The sequence below is a fragment of the Boeremia exigua genome (assembly GCF_020726555.1).
Source record: "Boeremia exigua strain MPI-SDFR-AT-0100 chromosome Unknown C7974scaffold_4, whole genome shotgun sequence".
Classification (NCBI taxonomy): Eukaryota; Fungi; Ascomycota; class Dothideomycetes; order Pleosporales; family Didymellaceae; genus Boeremia; species Boeremia exigua.
The window spans coordinates 2,787,707-2,805,848 of record NW_025763521.1 but is presented as its reverse complement, the minus strand read 5'-3'; the positions used below and the strand labels follow the sequence as shown (position 1 = coordinate 2,805,848).

The 18,142-nt window shown below is 52.8% G+C and overlaps 6 protein-coding genes across 6 annotated transcripts; 3 read left to right on the top strand and 3 right to left on the bottom strand.

Moving 5' to 3' along the window:
• The first annotated feature begins 114 nt into the window (after positions 1-114).
• Positions 115-2,158, top strand: C7974DRAFT_161289 (purine permease). The gene is made up of 2 exons (XM_046135952.1): positions 115-491; positions 540-2,158. The coding sequence occupies exons 1-2, from the start codon at positions 348-350 to the stop codon at positions 2,115-2,117; spliced, it is 1,722 nt and encodes a 573-aa protein (XP_045999675.1). The 5' UTR covers positions 115-347; the 3' UTR covers positions 2,118-2,158.
• Positions 2,159-2,199: 41 nt separating this feature from the next.
• Positions 2,200-4,532, bottom strand: C7974DRAFT_356858 (uncharacterized protein; the record flags this gene model as incomplete). Its single annotated transcript, XM_046139608.1, has 2 exons — positions 4,251-4,532; positions 2,200-4,204 (listed from the first exon to the last, which is right to left on the bottom strand). Exons 1-2 carry the CDS (start codon positions 4,361-4,363, stop codon positions 2,200-2,202), a joined length of 2,118 nt encoding a protein of 705 aa, XP_045999674.1. The 5' UTR covers positions 4,364-4,532.
• Positions 4,533-4,584: 52 nt separating this feature from the next.
• On the top strand, positions 4,585-6,277 carry C7974DRAFT_161146 (uncharacterized protein). The gene is made up of 4 exons (XM_046135951.1): positions 4,585-4,821; positions 4,879-5,249; positions 5,302-5,700; positions 5,751-6,277. Exons 1-4 carry the CDS (start codon positions 4,802-4,804, stop codon positions 6,071-6,073), a joined length of 1,113 nt encoding a protein of 370 aa, XP_045999673.1. The 5' UTR covers positions 4,585-4,801; the 3' UTR covers positions 6,074-6,277.
• C7974DRAFT_160861 (uncharacterized protein) lies at positions 5,960-8,038 on the bottom strand. The gene is made up of 3 exons (XM_046135949.1): positions 7,791-8,038; positions 6,611-7,744; positions 5,960-6,561 (listed from the first exon to the last, which is right to left on the bottom strand). Exons 1-3 carry the CDS (start codon positions 7,842-7,844, stop codon positions 6,190-6,192), a joined length of 1,560 nt encoding a protein of 519 aa, XP_045999672.1. The 5' UTR covers positions 7,845-8,038; the 3' UTR covers positions 5,960-6,189.
• An 11-nt stretch (positions 8,039-8,049) lies between these two features.
• C7974DRAFT_306861 (uncharacterized protein) lies at positions 8,050-12,158 on the top strand (the record flags this gene model as incomplete). Its single annotated transcript, XM_046138100.1, has 5 exons — positions 8,050-8,181; positions 8,279-8,517; positions 8,594-8,773; positions 9,554-9,618; positions 11,098-12,158. The coding sequence occupies 5 exons, from the start codon at positions 8,050-8,052 to the stop codon at positions 12,156-12,158; spliced, it is 1,677 nt and encodes a 558-aa protein (XP_045999671.1).
• A 1,145-nt stretch (positions 12,159-13,303) lies between these two features.
• Positions 13,304-13,534, bottom strand: C7974DRAFT_308474 (uncharacterized protein; the record flags this gene model as incomplete). The annotated part of the gene is made up of 2 exons (XM_046138171.1): positions 13,304-13,402; positions 13,460-13,534. The coding sequence occupies 2 exons, from the start codon at positions 13,532-13,534 to the stop codon at positions 13,304-13,306; spliced, it is 174 nt and encodes a 57-aa protein (XP_045999670.1).
• Positions 13,535-18,142: the final 4,608 nt, after the last annotated feature.

Sequence of the window (18,142 nt, the reverse complement as noted above, 5' to 3'; positions counted from 1 at the left end):
TGTGGGTCACCGTCGGACCTAGAATGGGCTAGTGGCATACAATCCCTGCACGGCCGAGTCTTCGGCCTCATTTTGCGGACCTGTATCTATCGTTATCTGGACCGTATCTTCCGACACTGAACAAGGTAGCATCAAAGGCCTTTTGAGAGGACAACGTATTAACGTTAGCGACGTCGCTACGGTGTACCCCGGTGTCAATGAACGCCTATCTCCAGATTGACGGGGAAGTGGAGTCGGACAATGCGTTGGTTGCTGGTCATGGTCTAAGGTAGTTATATACCTATGCTGGTCGTCAGTGAATATGGATTCGTCCTGTCTGTGGATCATTGAGGACCAGAACCGTGATCATGGACTCGAAGACACCGGAAGATCAACATACTTACTCGCCAACAAGCACTCAGGAAGAGGGAACTGTGACTACAAAATGGCAAGGACATCTGGCGGAGCTGAAATATATGCTCACCACGAAAGACGGATGGGTGGGAGACTATGTGAGCTCTAACAGAGATACCACTCCTTGCCAATGCTAATAAACCCAGGACTACCTTTACCTGATAACGCCCAACATCTGGCCGCTGAACCGCAAGTACAAGGACTACAAGGCCCCCTTTTATGGCATGAACGATCGTGTACCTCTTCTGTTGACGCTCATACTCGGTCTCCAGCATGCTCTCTGTATGATCGGCTCGATAGTCTCACCGCCTCTGGCTATTGCGTCGGGCGCGTTCAACTTCGAGCCCGGAATGACACAGTACCTGGTATCGACTGCTTTCATAACCACTGGTATCGCGACCGCCCTGCAGATTACTCGGCTACACATTACGAAGACGCCCTTTTTCATTGGCACCGGACTTTTGAGTGTCGTCGGGCCAACGTTCGATATCCTTCCCATCGTCTTCAATTACGCGGCGCTTCGTTACAAATCCGGTTCCTGTCCTGTAGCTGAAGATGGGACACAGGGCGCCTGTCCGCAAGCCTGGGGGGCGGTACTTGGAACTATGCTTTGCTGTGTTTGGATTCAGATCGGCATGGCTTTCGTGCCTCCCAAGACCTTGAATAAGATATTCCCAAAACTTATCACCGGATCTCTTCTCACGTTGATTGGTGTATACCTGATCGGGAACGGTCTACAGAACTGGGGAGGCTCTTCCAACTGCCACGGAGGAGAAGGCTTCTATGAGCTGTGTCCGAGCATCGCAGCCCCTAAGCCGCTTCCTTGGGGAGATCCAAAGCTGATTGGCTTGGGATTCAGTGTTTTCGCGACTATCGTCGTCGTGGAAGCTATCGGGGCACCACTGATGCGGTCTGCTGCGGTCATTATCGGTCTGGCAGTGGGTTGCGCCATTTCAGGAGCCACTGGATACTGGTCAACCGAACAGCTTACTAGTGCCCCAAATGGAACCTTCTTGTGGGTACACACCTTCAAGTTGTCCGTCGACGGCACACTTGTGTTGCCCCTGATCATCATGTTTGCTTGTCAAGCCGTATCGTGCATCCCAGACATTCTGGTCACGGCAGAGCTATCAGACGTAGACATCGAGGGTTCTGAATTCAGCAGCCGTGTACAGGGTGGTATATTGTGCGACGGCCTCGGCAGTCTTTTCAGTGCATTCGCCACTGGACCTCCAATGGTTTCGCAGGTCGGCAACAACGGAGTCATTGTTCTCACTGGCTGTGCTTCCCGACGCGCAGGCTGGGCAGCAAGCGCATATCTCATCTTAATGGGTGTTATCGCAAAGTTTGGCGCGGTGTTTGCTTCTATGCCGCCCTCGGTCCTAGGAGGCATGCAAGTTTTCCTGTACTCGACAATTGCAGTGGCTGGTATTCGTGTGCTGGCATTGATTCCGTGGACCCGGCGAGATCGATTCATCTTGACCGTGGCGCTCGGAATTGGATTCATGGATATCTGCCAACCGGAATGGTTCACCTCGATTCTCACATACGATGGACCAAATCAAAGTCTGGTTGGTCTTCAACAGGGAATCAACCTCGCAGTCGAGACACCCTTTGTGATATCGGCCATTGTAGGTGTATTTCTAAATTCGATTCTGCCTAAAGATAAGGCTGCTGCAGGATATGGAGATGCAGCAAGGCATCCGGTCATCGGCGGACAGTGAGGTTGAATTGTCACGGGCATCGGAGATTGGATTTTGCGAGACCGATTCTGAATTGAATTTGTAGATGTTACGTCATGACAGGTCAGAATTGGAGTGATAGCAAATCATCGAACAGGTCTTGGGGTCCAAGTGTGATGTCAATCGGAAATGGGTAAGTCGACGTGTCCCATGTCATGCCTTCTGAAGCACCATCAAACCTTGATGCAGTATTCGTCATTGTCCTCATTGTCCGCTGAGTGTGAGCCTCGCCTCGAGGGACGTTGGATAGACGCGCATTCTTCGCTGGTCGCAATGTCTCAGTCGTTCCGACATCGCGCTGCCTTTTCCCTAGTCCATGGAAAGCTCCTCGTTCGATCGCCTCCTGTAGATTGTGAAGAAGGAGTGCACCACGGGCCGCCATTGTACTACCCTTGAAACTGTTCAAGTAGCCGATGGTGCTTTTCATCAATGCCGCATGCTGATCGAGATCATCTTGTTTTGGCGATTTGTTGGCGATGTCGAGACTGAGCACGATTCCGGCTGCCACCGAAAAAGCCTGTTCTATCCATAGGACAGGTCCATTTTGATCACTTGCAGATAGAGCCTCTTTTAAGATTGTCTTTGCTGCAGCTACACATGTGCGACGAGTGAAGGAAAACGCCGTGTTGGTGAATGAAAGACCAAGGAATTTTCGATGAATCATAATGATCTTGTGCGCCGCGCAGATAGCTATTGATCGTCGACCCCAGCCAATCCATACCGGCCAGTTTGGTGCAATAACTGCACTTGTAGACAGGAATGCTGGCATGGATTCGGTCGCAAGCCTCCGCATCTTCTCGTCGTACTTGAGTACTTGTTCATATTTGGTGAACAGCGTATTGCACTTAGATGTGGCATCGAGAAGCTGAGGCATTAGTGCTGCGATGTCGTATCGATAGTTGCAGTAGCTTGCTTGCGTTGGTACGGATTCGGGTTGTGACTCGAGGTCGTCGTCATTGCAATTTGCGGGCTTCCTAGTGGAGATGAAATGCGGATTCAGTGAGTACGACTCGGAGAAGGGGATTTGAAACCAGTCCTGTGTACACAACTGGTTGAAGACGCGTCTACCAGCCTCTTTCTTCCGTAGCTGTTCTTTAGAGGATCGCTCATCTGCATTAAGTCGGTGCAGACCGAGGCTCTGCGCAATCCGCCCAGCCGAAGATAGGAGTATCGATTGACTATTGGATCTGCCGAGTATGTGTGCGGCTATCGTCAAGGTGGCGATGGCTTCAACGGCATTGATGGAGTGTCTTTCAAGATAATTGCCGGCATTAAGACACAAGATAGATGCCTCATACCAGTGACGGGCTAATACCAGACTCTCGCTATCTTGAAAGCCCCAAGACTGCCGGATGCCGGATGGCGCGCAAGCCAAGCTGCCTGTTAGAATCGCGAACAAGAGCGCCAGCCATTGGGCGTCTGCATCAGGGTGTCGCACATCCCCATGGAAGTTGACCAAAAACTCTCTTAAGTCTTCATCGAACGTCAATGATGAGTAAGACCCATGATACCACAGAATGTATGTGTTGTGGTAGCTGACAAGCTCACGAATCTGGATCTGTGATGGTAGCAGCGTCTCGAGCAAATCGAGTGTCGCATGCTTACTTCCCTCAGCTATGGCATTGTGAGCGATGTCATTGTCTTGTTGTGCCAACAGGAAGCGACTGGTTTGCCGAGATGTCGTCCCGTAGTCGGCATCCTTACTACGGCCCCACGCGAGGAACTCAAGAACTGTCGCAGCGTCCTCGTCGTTGTGCGCAATAGTAGCTACTTGCTCCGGACCGGGACTGTTAGGGTCAGGGTGTGGACTTGGTCCAGTATGGTCTCCACTAGGACTTGTTCCAACTTGACCTGGAGTCCGTGGGATGGGTGTTGAAGGCTGCTGCAGAACAGCACAATCATCCCGTGCACCTTCAGCTTGAGAGAGCAGCTGGGCCTCCAACTGATTCACACGGTCGATCAGGTTTTGAACGAGCCCAGCATCAGGCACTATCGATTCGCTCTCTCCAACCATGTTTCCTGTTGTAGACGCATTATCATCTTCACGAGTGCATAGATCTGCGTGACCTCTTGGACCGGGTTAGCAATTGCGTACATAGACACGGCAGAACAAACCTTTTGACGCATGTGCTACATGGTATATTTTTGTCGCATTTGATCTTGCGTCGGTAACATTCTGTGCAAGTCAGGCGAAGACGTTGACCTTTGACACTCGACGGTTCCTCCATTGAAGCACGAGAATTAGGTAGTGGCTGGTCAGTTCTCACGTGACAAGAACCGGCTGATGAATTATTTCTCGTTGTGTAGACACCAGTTGATGCGCAGTTCAGTAGGAGTGCGTGACGGGCAGCGCGTCTGTGTTGCCGTTGAACTCTGAGATGAGTGCGGCCGAGAAACGGACGGCCGAGATGTCGGCAGGCAACGGACATCTCGGCCATCCCCTGTTTATCATGCACTAGCAAGCTTGCCCCGCCTCCGCCGCTCTACCGTGGCTATCGGGACCACCAATAACGCCCGACCTATCACGTGTGTCAGCGTACGGTAGATCTCTACTCGGCCTTCGTTAACCTACTCGGCCGTCTTGCCGCGGGGTCGACAGAGACCGGGACCTGCTGTCTGAGCGTTTCCTAGACGCCCTACTTTGCCCTCGTCCGTAGCTACCGAGCATGGCCGAATATAAGAATGGGTAAGCGCAAGAGCATGCTTTGAGTCGTCAATCAAGCTTACGTTTCTCTCTTCTCAGCAACGTGCTCAGCCAAGCCGAACTCAACGCTCTTGCAATGGCACCCACCAAATACGTTGACCGCCCTGTGCCAACAATCTCGCTTCGAGATTTCGACAACCGCATTGATGTAATTACTAAGGAACTAGTCGATGCTGCAGAGAACGTTGGATTCTTTTGCGTTGTCGACCACGGCATATCTCATGAAGCTGTTGATCAAATCTTCGATCAATCTGCTCGCTTTTTCCGACAAGACGAGAGTGTCAAGGCACAGGTTCCGTTCTCTCCTCAGCACAATGCTGGGTGGGAGCGAAACTCGCAAATACGTCCTTCGACTGGTGTGGCCGATCAAAAAGAGTCCTATCAGATGCAGTTTGGGGAGGGTATGAATGGTAAGTATCACAAAGTCTGCGTATCTAGTGGCCACTCGCTGATTCACACCAGGTCGCTGGCTTGCGGATGAGACACTTCCAGGCTTCCGTCAGGAATCTCTCAGTTTCATGCATAAAGTGCAATCTGTCAGCGAGAAGCTCATGGTCTGCTTCGCACGTGGTCTAGGCTTCGAGGATGACTACTTCGTCAAAGCACACGACATCTCGCGTCCTGACTCGCAAACAGTGTGCCGGTTACTTCATTACCGTGAGTTACCGCAGCTGCCGAACGCGAATGGCGAGATCTTCCACCGAGCCGGAGCACATGCAGACTGGGGCATGTTGACCATGCTCTTCCAAAAGGCCGGCCAATCTGGCCTTGAGATATGCCCTGGCCGCGAGCTTTCTACATCATTCGGATACGGGGATTCCTGGACGAAGGTAGAGCCCGATGCCGAGAAGAACGCGATTGGTGAGTCTCATGGGTTCCATGAAAATTGACAAATGCTAACAAGTTGGAAGTCTGCAACGTAGGCGATCTGCTCATGTCGTGGTCAGACGATCGCTTCAAGTCCACATTCCATCGCGTGAAAGCGCCATGCGAGCCTGGCGACTTCTACGGTGAGCGCTACAGCATAGCCTTCTTCAATCAGCCGTCTCGAGACACGAAGATCCAAGGCCCATTGAAGAAGTATCCTTTGGTCACCGGTGAAGAGTTCACAAGAAACGCAATGGCACGCAACTTCAAAACCTTGCAAGAGAAGCTTCGCAAGGATGAAGAGACCAAAGCACAGCCAACAATCTCGAACTTGACTGCCACTGCACAGGTCAGTGCATCAGCTTAGATAAAGTTGACACGTTTTCATCTTGAGTTTTTTAGCCTACAGCATATCGTTAAACGAAGAAATCGTTGTGTCCCTAAAAGTACCTCCACCCAAAATTGCAATCAACTATGCTTGTCTCAGACCTCAAAAGCCACCAACATCTTGCGGTCCTGAACTTCTTCCCAGACCTCTTTGTACACCACAACAGGAATCTCTCGATTGTGCCGGACCCTGACAGTAAGCCGCCCGCGTAGTCGCGTAGTATCGTAGATCACCTCTTTGAGACACGTCTGACGGCCGGTCATTTCCCATCGCCAGAAGCGTATGCTGAGTGTTTCGAGCTGCGACTCAGATCGCTCCACAAAAGTGACCCACAGGTGGCAGATGGCGCAGTGAGCGTGCTTGTTGATGTACGTGTACAGAGCGCGCTCACTTGGTGGTGCTCGGATGGATAAGTTGACGTCGCGCAGGGAGGGAAGCGGAGGAACAAATGAGAAGTGGTTTGGTTCCTGGTCGAATTAGCAAGATCTCTGTTTGTGCGGGTTGGTGTTCACTTACGCCCCACTGGTGGCCTTCGCACTCAGGACATCGGTGATAGCTTCGGATGTCGGGGAACGCCATGCTCAGAGATCGCAATTTCACGAACTTCCATAGAAATTTGCGGATGTTGCCGATATAATGAGGACCTAGGCCATCCACTTGTCTTGCTTGCAAGCTTAGCTGAGAGAGTGAAGGTCCATGTATTTCCCCCAACATCTTGGCAAAACCTGACCGCACATCAAAGTCCTGTAGACGAAGGACAAGCTCCTTGAGATTGTCGAGCCTTGCAATAAAATTCGTCCATGCCTGGAGACGGAAGTCTATCGGGTTATCTCTGGCGGGTACGAATGGAATATCCAGGTAGCTCAGCCGAGGCAAGTTCCCTATGAACACTTCAAAGAAGGCGGTCGGGTTGGGAGCGCCGATTGTAAGGCTGCGAAGAGTATTGCAGTCTACACTCGCAAGCAAGACTTTGCAATGATCAACGTCAAAAACGTAGTAGTTACTGCGTAGATGGAGTGACACCAAAGATGGCAGTTGGTCACCAAGCCCCAATGGAAGTTGCAAACGATCCAGAGCAGCCCCTTCGAGACGACCAACAGTGGCATCCTGATGAGTGTCGAGACAAAGGTAGCGAAGACTGGGAAGATGGAGCAGTGCTTGCTTGAGGGCTCGGAACAGAGAGATGCTTTGGTCGCCAGAAATCTCTCCGTACGGTACTGAAACTTCCAGTCGATGGAGTTGAGGTATGGAAAGTAGCGTCTGGTCGATCGATTTTACACTGGCACAAAACTGTGCTCGGGGGAAGCGATGCTGCACATTGTCCAGAAGTTTCAAGGGTAACGGTGCATCGCATTTCCAGTTGAATATATCGAGCCTCTGAAAGTGGCGCAGACAGTCTGCAATCAAGGCGGTATTGAGGCAATAGCTATCTTCATCGCCCTTGAAGTCGACAACATTTAAAGCCCGTACGTGGTAACGTATCTTATCAGATGGGTCGGTCAACCGTTCGACTAAGCGATAGGTGATTCGTTCGTGGATTTCATCATCGACAAGTGATACAGTCCGATTAGCCAAGGCATCGACGAAGTCTTTCAAGCGTGATGAGGTGAGTCGCAAGCTCTGAAGAATGTCGAATCGCTCCAAGTACAACTGCTTGCTGTCAGTAGCCAATCAAATCGATGAGAGACGCGCTTACAAAGTCCAGGATCACATACAACACATCGTCATCTAGATCCTCGAAGCCGGTCATAATCTGACTCTGGCGACATAGCAAAGGCGACCAGTAGCCTATATATACACGTAAACGATGGAATTATAAGGCAGCCACAGATGATGAGGGCGTTTACAGAAGACGGCTAATCCCGATTGGGTCTTAGCGTCCGCTCGGCAAGTTCCACCCTCGAAGCTCATCATCACCAGCTCCGTCACATCCACCGATAGCAACCCCACACACAATGCAGTCGCTTCGCAGGACAGCAGTAGCCGCTGCGCGGACGAGCCGAACCACCCTCTCGCGCCAGACGCGCCGCTACGCTCACGATGAGCACGCCCACGGCCATGCTGCCCCCGTAAACGAGTCTCTGGGCGTATGTCTACCCACCCATTGCCAGTTCAAAATGCGATTCGGAGCCCCGCGCAATGCTGGATGAGAACAACAGAGTGAATGCTGACTTAATTGGGCAGCGTGGCTTCTTCTGGGCCACCATCTGGATCCCTGCTGGCATGGGCCTCTACCTCGTGTCGAAGAACTCTGACCAGGACCGACCTTTCCTTACCCGCCTTGTGGACAAGTACACCGAACTCGAAGAGCAGCGCACCAAGAGGAACGATCTCCACGTGCGCATGGTCGAGCAGGCGGGCGAGGACCGCGTCCTGTTCAACAACGCCAAGCCCCAGGAATACGTTGATATGAGGTTTCCCGAGTACGTGCCGACTAAGGAGGCGCCCAGCGTTCCAGCAAACAGACCCAGCGATAGGATTACAGCTGACCGCACACAGGATTATGAACGCCGGCTCGCCCTACAACGTTCCCGCTGGTAGCCAAGTCCCAATGACCTCTGTGATTGAGAAGTACCAGAAGCTCGCGTACGAAGATAACGAGCGCAAGCTTGAGGCGCTGGCCAACGACGAGATCAAGAGCGAGCAACCCTTCACCAAGAGCCAGCTGAGGAATTCGCCGTACACAGAATAAATGTGAGAATCAAAAGGCATGGCTTGTATATACCGAGGAATGATATCCGTTTCATTTGTTTCAGAAGTGACCATCTAAAATTTCCATTTCGTTCACCTCGTCCTCCGCATTAGTCGAGCATCAGCTGCCACCCCTCCATCTAACCAGTCTCCCCGTGGCATGGAGCACGTGTTCCTCGCTACTTCCACCCTTTCCCTCTCAGCACCTGTAAGCTCCAGCCTCCTCACGCCGTCACCCTTCCCAAGTCCCGTCCCTCCACCGTCCTCTCTGCTATTAACGACAGTCATTACGCGGAACACAAGCAACATAGTTCCCGACAACATACACGTCAACCGGTCCGGGTCTCGTTTTACCGTCTATTTCACCTGCACTCTTCACATCGCCCCCAGAGAGCTTCTTCGCTGCTCGCGACAACGCTGCGCGCAAACCTGAACGACCGGGCTGCGGTTGCAACTGCTGTTTCTCCCAGGCGATGGTGTCAAGTGTATCGGTGGAGTCGCGACGCAGTGTTGTCTCGCTCGCAGTTGCTGGTAGAGGACGGGGCTCCGAGAGAGGGGCGCGTGCGAGGAAGGGGTGGGAGAGGGTGTATTGGCCGGACATAATGTTGGGCTCTGTGTTGACGGCTTGAGTTGAGGGGGTGAGGCCTTAGCTGGGTGCAGTTTGAGGATATATATATGCGAGTCGTGATAGTAATATGAACAAGCTGGTGGATGGCGGACCGACAACGGACCTTACGTTGATGGTTGTCGTCAGATTATGGAAGGCAGCAGAGTATTTGGAGGTGTGATTGGTAGTTTACTCAGAGCGTACAATGGTGATGTCGATCGTCGAGGTCAGACAGCTCTACTTTATACTAATGCCACATTACACTCCTGTGTGTACAGCGCAAGATATCGCGGCAGGAAGCGGAGGTAAGGCCATGAGGTTCTGAGATTTATAATCTCTCTGGCTCATACTCGCATTCCCCGCAAAAAGGCGCATACTGGTAGGCACTTCAAAAGGGCGGAGCTGATCACACGTCGACTTTTGCCACTATCGAAACCATGGTGGTCAGCAGTGTGCATACAACACCGTTTAGACCAGAAAAACAAGGCAGAAATCCTCGAATCCCTACCGTCCTTCACGCTGGAGATAGGACCTTGAGTAGTCACCCGTATGTAGCACCACAACTGCACTTTCATTGTCCAGAACGATGTCGTCACGCCCCGGTCCCAACAACCTCGACATCACTAAGCAGCCCGCCCTTTAGCCACAACCCTAGAATATGTCATCTGCGAACGACCGTTCGACACACGACTCATCCCCTATCCAGGCGCGCGCATGATCTCCCAGTCCTCGTTTCACCTGCCTCCAGCGACAAACCCTGGGACCGTTCGTGGCGCCTCTGCGCTCGAAACTTATGGCTGTTTCAAGGCTTGCCTAGGCGCCTGGGCTACTCGAAACCCGCTGAATCACTCTCCCGATCGTCAGTATGGCTTATTGACGAGAGAGCGTGAGATGGTGCTGTACGCGCAAGCACTGAGGATTGCCAGGAGCACACGTCACTCGATACTCTGCACTGGTTGCTGGGGTGGCGCCCCGCTTTCGCAGGCTGTGCAGCGTTGATTGGTGGGAGCGATGCACGATCTCCATCAAGTAGAGAGGGCGTTGACGATGCCAGGTATGGAGGTAAGAAGTTAGAAGGTATGAAGGGATGAGGGTGCAGCAAGCATTTGAGCGTTTCAAGGCGACGGTGGAGCCGTGCAGGTTGTACAGCTCATCACCGAAGATGGGCAGCACAGCGACAACAGCAATCTCCTTTTGACACAAAAATTAACATGCAATAGAACAACGTTCAGTCGCGCCACTACGTCGGTCGCAAGCAAGGTACGACGTGGTGGCAGTATCTGAAGAAATTTGCTTTTCGTTGGAGAGGGATGTTCCCCGAGGAGCTGCTGTCTCAGCAACGCATTGCTCTCGTCCTCGCACGAGTTTCAATGGCTCACAACGTTCTGGCTGCGTCTCCTCTTCGTCCACAATGTCTGTCAAGACGTGGACTCTCACCAACCTACAGATGTCAGCGGAAAGCGATCGCGAGGCTAAGTGGCGCCTGTTCAGCTTGCCCGCTGTCAAGAGGCAGGGACGACCCCCTGTGCCACTAGGCCAGATTGGTAAGTAAGCGGCTTTCCTTCCCAAACACACGGCTTGCATCACCCATCAATCTAGCGGTGCATAAACAGCCTTATCCACAGCACATTTGGCATTTCTGCGCGCTCCAATCTCCGCAGCGCTCCTACGGCGAACGGCTTCGATGCTAACATGTGTGTCTGAGTACCAGCACCGCGAATCCCTGAGCTCAGTTTTCAGATTGTCGCGCAGTACACACGAGGGCGTGACATGAACGGGTCCGCCGGTACAAACAAAGACGACGCCCGCCGCACGCCTGCCGCCTCCATGTCCTACACATCACAACGAAACCACTCTGGACCGCTCGCCGTCGAGAATCCCAACATGGCTGCACCAATCTCCCCCGTCTCGCCAGGCTCGCAGTGGGCTCGTCCCAATCCCCATAGCAACCCGCAAAGCACGCCGGGCAACTCCAAGACTTCTCAATACATCGATAAGATCACCTCCGAGAATGATCGCCTACGACGAGAGCTGCGAGCAGAGAAGCTCGCACGCGAGGACGAAGCCACACGCATCTCGGCTGCCAAAACGAAGGCCGAGGACTCTCGAGCCGAGCTGCAGCACCTGCAGCTGCTCACAGAGACCAACGCACGAGCGATCGAGCGCAAAGACAGAAAGCTGGAAGAGATGAAAGCCCAGCTCGACGCCGAAATCCACAGAAGGAAGTCAGCTGAGCAAAGGGCAGAAGAGGCACTCAAGATGCTAGGCGACACACGATCAGAAACACAGCGCCAGCTTGCAACTGCGTACGAGTCGAAGCACATGGCAGACACTCAGCTAGAGACGGCGCGAGACGGCTTCAAGCGCATGACCGAAGGCTACGAGAAGAAGATCAAGCACATCAGCGAAAGCATGAACGAGCTGCGAAAGCAACGACTCGAAGACCGCGACAAGATTAAGCGGCAAGCAGTCGTCAGCGACCAACTCCACCACGAGCTGTCGCGAAACGCACGCAGCGAAGGCGCCTTGACAAATCTGATGGAGGAATACAGGAAGGAGCACAGGATGGAGATGGATCATCTGGTCCAAGAGGCACACAAGCTCAAGGCGGCGCTGCCCGCAAAGGAGCGCGAGGCAGACCGATTGGTGCAATCGTTGGAAGAGACAAGAGACAAGATGAAGTGGGTCATGACCCAGCACCAGCGCCAGACGGAGCAGCGTCCCCTAGAGCAGCGAAAACAGCAACGGCAGCAAGGGTACAAGTAGTTTGGGTATCAGAACTTATCGTTACACCAACCGCCGCAAGAGAACAGAGCATTGTGGGGCAGGTTCTTGACTACTAGAGGAAGGCTTCAAGATGGAGGCAAATAGCTGGTGCCCTATGGACACACGATATGACTGTCATGACACATTTTGCATTAGAAACGGAATCTGGACAAGACTCTGAAGGCGTTTGCAGCATTGGGTGCGACGCAAGGCGCCCAGGGCCTTAGGTTGCGATTGGAGTTGGATGGCGTGTCGCTGCTCTTAACTTCAAGTACATGATATTTGGTTGATCTGAGATATCCACAATCACAGCTGCATTCTTAAATCTTGCCGGTTTCAGTCCTAGTTACACCGCCTCCAGCTTCATCAAGACATGCAATTGAGTTTACCAGGCCGGGGCGGACCTATCGCGGTACCTTCCTCTCCAACGCTCCTGCCCTGCTCGAACGCCGTGACTAAGCAGAGCAAACATGTCACGTCGCCTCCTGACTGCATTGTTTGATCTCTCCACCTCTCTCAATCATTGCCAACCCAGCTGATGATCATTCGTCACCAGACGCTGCTATTAAACTCCGTTTGCCACTTCGTTATGCAACGATTGAGCGTACGCTTCTACACACTACGTCTCACCTAGCAAGGTCTCACTTAGCAAGACACGTTCTCAGCATGGCGTGACTCCTGGTAGTACAAGCCTGTTTTCGGCATCGAACCTCCCGATGTTACTTGCAATAGCATGGACAAGATTGCGGGCCAGAGCGGCACCAAAACTGACGAATCCCTCACAATTGCGAACAGCACTGGATCATTACGTCACACACGTCGAACGAATTGCTTCGATTGCAGGCTGAACTGAATCCTTTGTCTATTCTCAGTATCGTACAAGATCAACTTTTATCGTGAGCGTCCGTTCGCTGCCGTTGATGTTGCCACATCTAACTCCAAAACAGTAAATGTAATCAGTGTCCCGCCCGGGCTGAAATGCAGGAGAGTCTTCACACCATTACCAATATTCGCCGATGGATACGAAGTCAAGCAGAACCCGAGTGTAAAGAAAGCGCGTTTTCGACCAAAAGCCTGCAAAGCAGTCAGCGACATGTCGACACCGGATTGATAGGTACACATACCACAAGACAAGGATCGTTCCTCTAGTTAACGGGTGTGCCACACTGCGGACAGCATTTTCCAGGGATGACCCATACAGTGTCGCCACGCTCTAGGCAGGCGGGGCAGCGGCGTCCGGGTACCTGGCCCAGTTAGTCCACTGATCAACGACCGAGGTGGTACTCAAGAAGACAACATACCGGCATGGTGGTGATGCCTTCGATTTCGTATATGCAGGGAATGGCGAAGCGATCGATGGAAGAAGGAAGGCACATGACGGTCTTGTTTTAGTTGGTAAGTGTTGAATGATATCGTTGACTGTTGATGATGGCGAAGAACAGCAAGCGTCTCTGGCAAGCGAGCGACTTATGAACGGTTGAGGGTGAAGTGAGCTGATTGATGAACATCCGAGACGAGGGCAGACGATACTTTATACGTATCGCAGCCGCCCTCAAGCATCAGCACGGCAACAGGCCCTATCGCGAATCTGTTGCTGCATGCTGCAGCACGCACGCTTGTGGCGCCTGACCCTGAAGCACAGTGCCAGGGTTTGAGAAGTCATTTCCTCATGTACCTCCGCCATGGGAAAGAAGAGGATCGTTGTGTATCGTCGGGAACATTTGCACATTGTGGTCCCACCGACTCTGATGGAGCCTGCGGACAGACACATGCCAACCAACTCCTACCAAGACAAGCGAAAGCATCCGATTGCTTCTACTCCTCTCAACACAACCCGGGATCTCGCCGAAGGCTGCGGGTGGAGCAGTTGAGGTTGACAGGGGTACGTTTGTGTTTCCTGGTCCTCGGTGCGTGCAGGGCGTTTTCTCACATCTTCGCTACAACATTTGACAATCCCTGTCAGCTAAATTCTACTGTGGGCTCAGCCAACAGCCCTAAAGCAACCCTATCATTAGGCTCAGCGGAACAGAGGCGCCAGTCTGGCGGCGGCGCATCGCGGGTGCTTGTCGCACCATTGCAGATCTATACAAGCCTCATCAGGATTGATTTGCCGTATCCCAAGCAGCGGCAAGGCTGTAGACTCGAAAATGAGATCTATCATTTTCTCAGAGTTGGCGCTAATGCAGCCACAAGGATACGCGACGAACGCTCCCTGCCCTGTCCCACAGCCCCGCACTCATGGAAGTAACTATCGACAGACTCAAGAGGGGGACTCTTAGTCCAGACTAAGACAGTGTTGATTGATCGCATGCACTTGGGCCTTCGTTCAAGCAATAGCCGTCTCAATACATCAGGCACATGAGCACGATTGTACCACAGGCCGCTCCAGTCGTTGCACGGTTGACTTACATTGTGTACGATGGTACCTCGATCCACGACTCGGGTCGAGCTTCACAACAGTGACTCGTCATCTTTATCGATTCTGGATGCCGGCACATGTCACTGCACGCCCCACTGCAGCGCATACAGTTGGCCTGCAACGAACGTTTCCATACGAACCGACGTCAACTCCCCGACCTCGCTAATCTCGCTAGCGCGACGGGAACTTTCCCCGGTTCCGCATATAGACCAGCCGCCTTCCCCGAGACTTCTTTTCATGGCAGTAGCTGAAACGGCTGTCAGTGTCCACGAATTACATGCAAGCTTGCAGGTATGCGAAATTGACACGAAAAATAAACGCAGCCTTATAGTTGCGGAAGAGCACCCACACTGATCACTGGCGTGAGAGTGAGTCGTGATAGACAGCTGCGACCAGTCTGGTGCGTCTCACCGAGATTATAGTTCCGGTGATTCCGTTCGCCCCAGCTATCATGATCTTGGGCAGTTCCGTTTCTGGCGAGCTCTTGGGCGTTGGGCCTGAACTCACGATAATCAACCTTTCGTCGAATAGACCCACAACGAGATGTACCGGGCCGACTGCTGCAGCTTCAGTTTTCTGGATTCGTGATCTCAGACCGCTCTTCCTGGGACGCGGATAGTCAGACATAGCGACTTGATCTCGATAGGTCATACACTGGATTTGTTGGTAACGCGTCCGAATGGCATTGGCGTCTTTCTGCGTACCAGGCTCGTGGAATTGCTTCTCAATAGCGACGAATGAGCTTCAAGTCTTGAAGTCTCGTTGCACTGTGAAACTGGACTTATGAGAAACGTGGCGTAACGCTTCGCCCGGCTCGGTAGGCAAGGACCGTTCCGCTTACAAGACCTTGCTCCATCACGCCTCCCACCAACCTGACCAGTGAATGGTACTTGCCATGGTGTCTTCCATACATGAAAATCCCTTCAAGCGCCTGCATCTTCTCCAGTCAGTCAAGAATCGTTCACTCACATCGGACCGATGTCGAAGTTGGAGCAACGTTACATGTTCAGCGCAAGTGTCGGTGTGCGTTGTAACAACGAACTGGGCACTCGATTGTCACTATGATGATTATCGCCGCGTTTTGGCATCGAGATAATCTGAGGCGTGCAATGCTTCGGCCGTCAGACCTACACTTCCCGAAAGCAGTCAATCGGACCTGTTTCCCGCCGTGGATTCCAGAAAACACGCGTGACTTGAACGACAAGCTTCAGGTATCTCCTCATCTGGTAGGGACATGTAGCACGGTGCGACAATCGACGATTGAAGGCACAACGAGGCTGCGTCGCACTATGTCTCCGAACCGCTAGACACCATGCCTTGACCAGAAGTACCTTGAATTGAGTCAACACGTACGAGATTCCGCTCTTCATAGCTCCCGTTAGCTTGTGGAACATTCAGATCCTTCGCGGGATACCGTATTCTGTTGCTCAAACGACTCGAACACGAACCAGGTTGATCTGCGGTTACACAGCGCAAAAACGGTGAGGGACTGACTCGTCGGCAGTCAAGTACGGATGTTGATAGCACAGCCCTCCAGAAACAGGTCTAGGACCACATCAAGAGATGTCTGCACGGAGCGGAACTTGCCACAGGTCTTTCAGTCGTCGTGCACCGCAACGACACAACATGTCCTTCCCGCAATGACGGTGTGGCCTTGTGACACAAAATCTCCAACTCGACGCCATACTTCGGTCCACCCGCAGAAGACAAGACTCAATTGTCATACCTGTCGACAGATGTGTCAAGCATAATGCGAGGGTTGTCTCAGTATCTGGCGCGTGCTTGACATCGTGATCTTCAACCCGAGCTACTGCAATATACCACGACGACGAGGGCTGCGCGCGGATGCGGCATTCACCTTAGCTGCTTAACGTGTGCCACATGCGCTTGCTCTCAGGCTGCAGTTGGCTACCACCGACTTGACGAAACGTTGACCCGTCTCAACCGAGAAGTCAAACCTATACCGCCCGCCCTGCAGCGCTGTCATCATCTTGTGCAACCAGACGGCTTGACTTCGATCATGGACTTCTACAGCCGCCTGGATTGGGCGGAAGTACTCCCGCTCCAGACTCGTTTGGCTTACCGCATCCCCGGGGGTCAGCTGCTTGCGGTCGGCTGCCTTGACCGACGCACGCGGGCTGGCAGATGCACGGCATTCTTCTGCGCCAGGCGAGGCGCATGGTTGTGTCGCACGGAAGCTGGGGGTCGGAATACACTGGGTTCGCGAGATGGCCAGAGGCGCAGGAGGTGCTACAGCTGACGAGGTGACTCGTATTCTCGATCGGCGCGCACGACGCTGGTTTTACCGCTCGGCGCTGAGACGCGGCCGTGTGGCGTTTATCATGGTGTAATAGCTGCCGCAAAAAGCACTCCGCTATCGGCGCAAGATGGGAGTGGCGCGGTGAGGTTTTCCGTCATGATGTAGTGCACATTGTCATCTTTTGCAGGCAACCTTCATGCGGTTTTGCCTGCATCGCGCGTTGTGTCTGTGTTGGATGATGTAGGATGTGTGCAGGGATGCTGAAACATGATGTGGTCCATGATGAGATAAGCCGTCACATACAGAGAGATAAGATGTAGGTTGAGACGATGTGATAGATGCTATCATAGAATGTGATCCAGTCCACGGTAAGAAGCAATATAATTATGGTACGATGGACTCCACGACACAGCAAGTCTCTGATCTACTACACGCGTGCTTGTCTCCTGCTCCAACAATCTACTGCCTGACCTCACTATCCCTCTTTATTCTTAGGACTCTCAGTTGATCCATCTTCTCGCTCCGCTTCTCCACGCTCTCACTGTACTCCTTGATGCTATTGTCATGTTCTTCCCACACTCTCTGTCTTGTCGTGCTCAACTACATCCCTCCACGCGATTTTATACTCACGCCATGCTACGTAATTCATGCTTTCTCTATGCTCCTCCATGTTCCCACCACACTCTACACTCTCGCCACGCTACCGCAATTATGACCCTGCAATCGTCCTCGACGCTACTCCACGCTCTCGCCGTACTTGTAGCTCCAGTCTTCCTCTTCGCCTGCAACTCCGCAGTTCTCACTCCACTGGCTGCGGTACCCTGCCAGAGGCTCCTGGCGTCTGTGTCGCGCCTGCTGCGATGGACAAAATTATCTAGGAGGAAAGCGCTGGTGCAGTGACTGCTGGGATGGGCAGATCGTGCTGTATCCAGGATCCTACTGCGAGGTATGTGTAGATCGCGACGGGACTTGGCTTTAGGTGGCTGTGAGATGCTGGGTCGGCTGGGTGAAGGGCGTGGATGAAGGCGGGAACTACGTACGGCGCTATCTACTACTTGTAGATCAGAAGGCTACTACACATACCGTGCTAGTCTCGAGGTGGTCCTCATATCTTGGCAATCACCGATGTATACGTGTTTCCAGACGCCGTCTGTTTGTGCAGTCACTCTACAAAAAATATTAAAGATGGCAGGATATGCGTGCCCGAAGACCAGCGAGACAGGACGCCTCGCAACGGACACTGTTCCTTGTAGCTCCGCCCTGTCCTCCTCACTGCCTACGCGCCACTCCCGGTTGCACTCTCTG

What these genes read in the sequence shown, in the direction of transcription:
- C7974DRAFT_161146 (XM_046135951.1), top strand. Translation starts at nt 4,802, where the DNA reads ATGGCCGAATATAAGAATGG. An exon ending in ATGGCCGAATATAAGAATGG is followed by an intron (nt 4,822 to 4,878) that starts GTAAGCGCAAGA and finishes CTCTCTTCTCAG; the next exon opens with CAACGTGCTCAGCCAAGCCG. An exon ending in TGCCGAGAAGAACGCGATTG is followed by an intron (nt 5,701 to 5,750) that starts GTGAGTCTCATG and finishes ACAAGTTGGAAG; the next exon opens with TCTGCAACGTAGGCGATCTG.
- C7974DRAFT_161289 (XM_046135952.1), top strand. Translation starts at nt 348, where the DNA reads ATGGACTCGAAGACACCGGAAGATCAACATACTTACTCGCCAACAAGC. An exon ending in ACGGATGGGTGGGAGACTAT is followed by an intron (nt 492 to 539) that starts GTGAGCTCTAAC and finishes TAATAAACCCAG; the next exon opens with GACTACCTTTACCTGATAAC.
- C7974DRAFT_160861 (XM_046135949.1), bottom strand. Translation starts at nt 7,844, where the DNA reads ATGACCGGCTTCGAGGATCTAGATGACGATGTGTTGTATGTGATCCTG. An exon ending in TGTATGTGATCCTGGACTTT is followed by an intron (nt 7,745 to 7,790) that starts GTAAGCGCGTCT and finishes GACAGCAAGCAG; the next exon opens with TTGTACTTGGAGCGATTCGA. An exon ending in GCGAAGGCCACCAGTGGGGC is followed by an intron (nt 6,562 to 6,610) that starts GTAAGTGAACAC and finishes TAATTCGACCAG; the next exon opens with GAACCAAACCACTTCTCATT.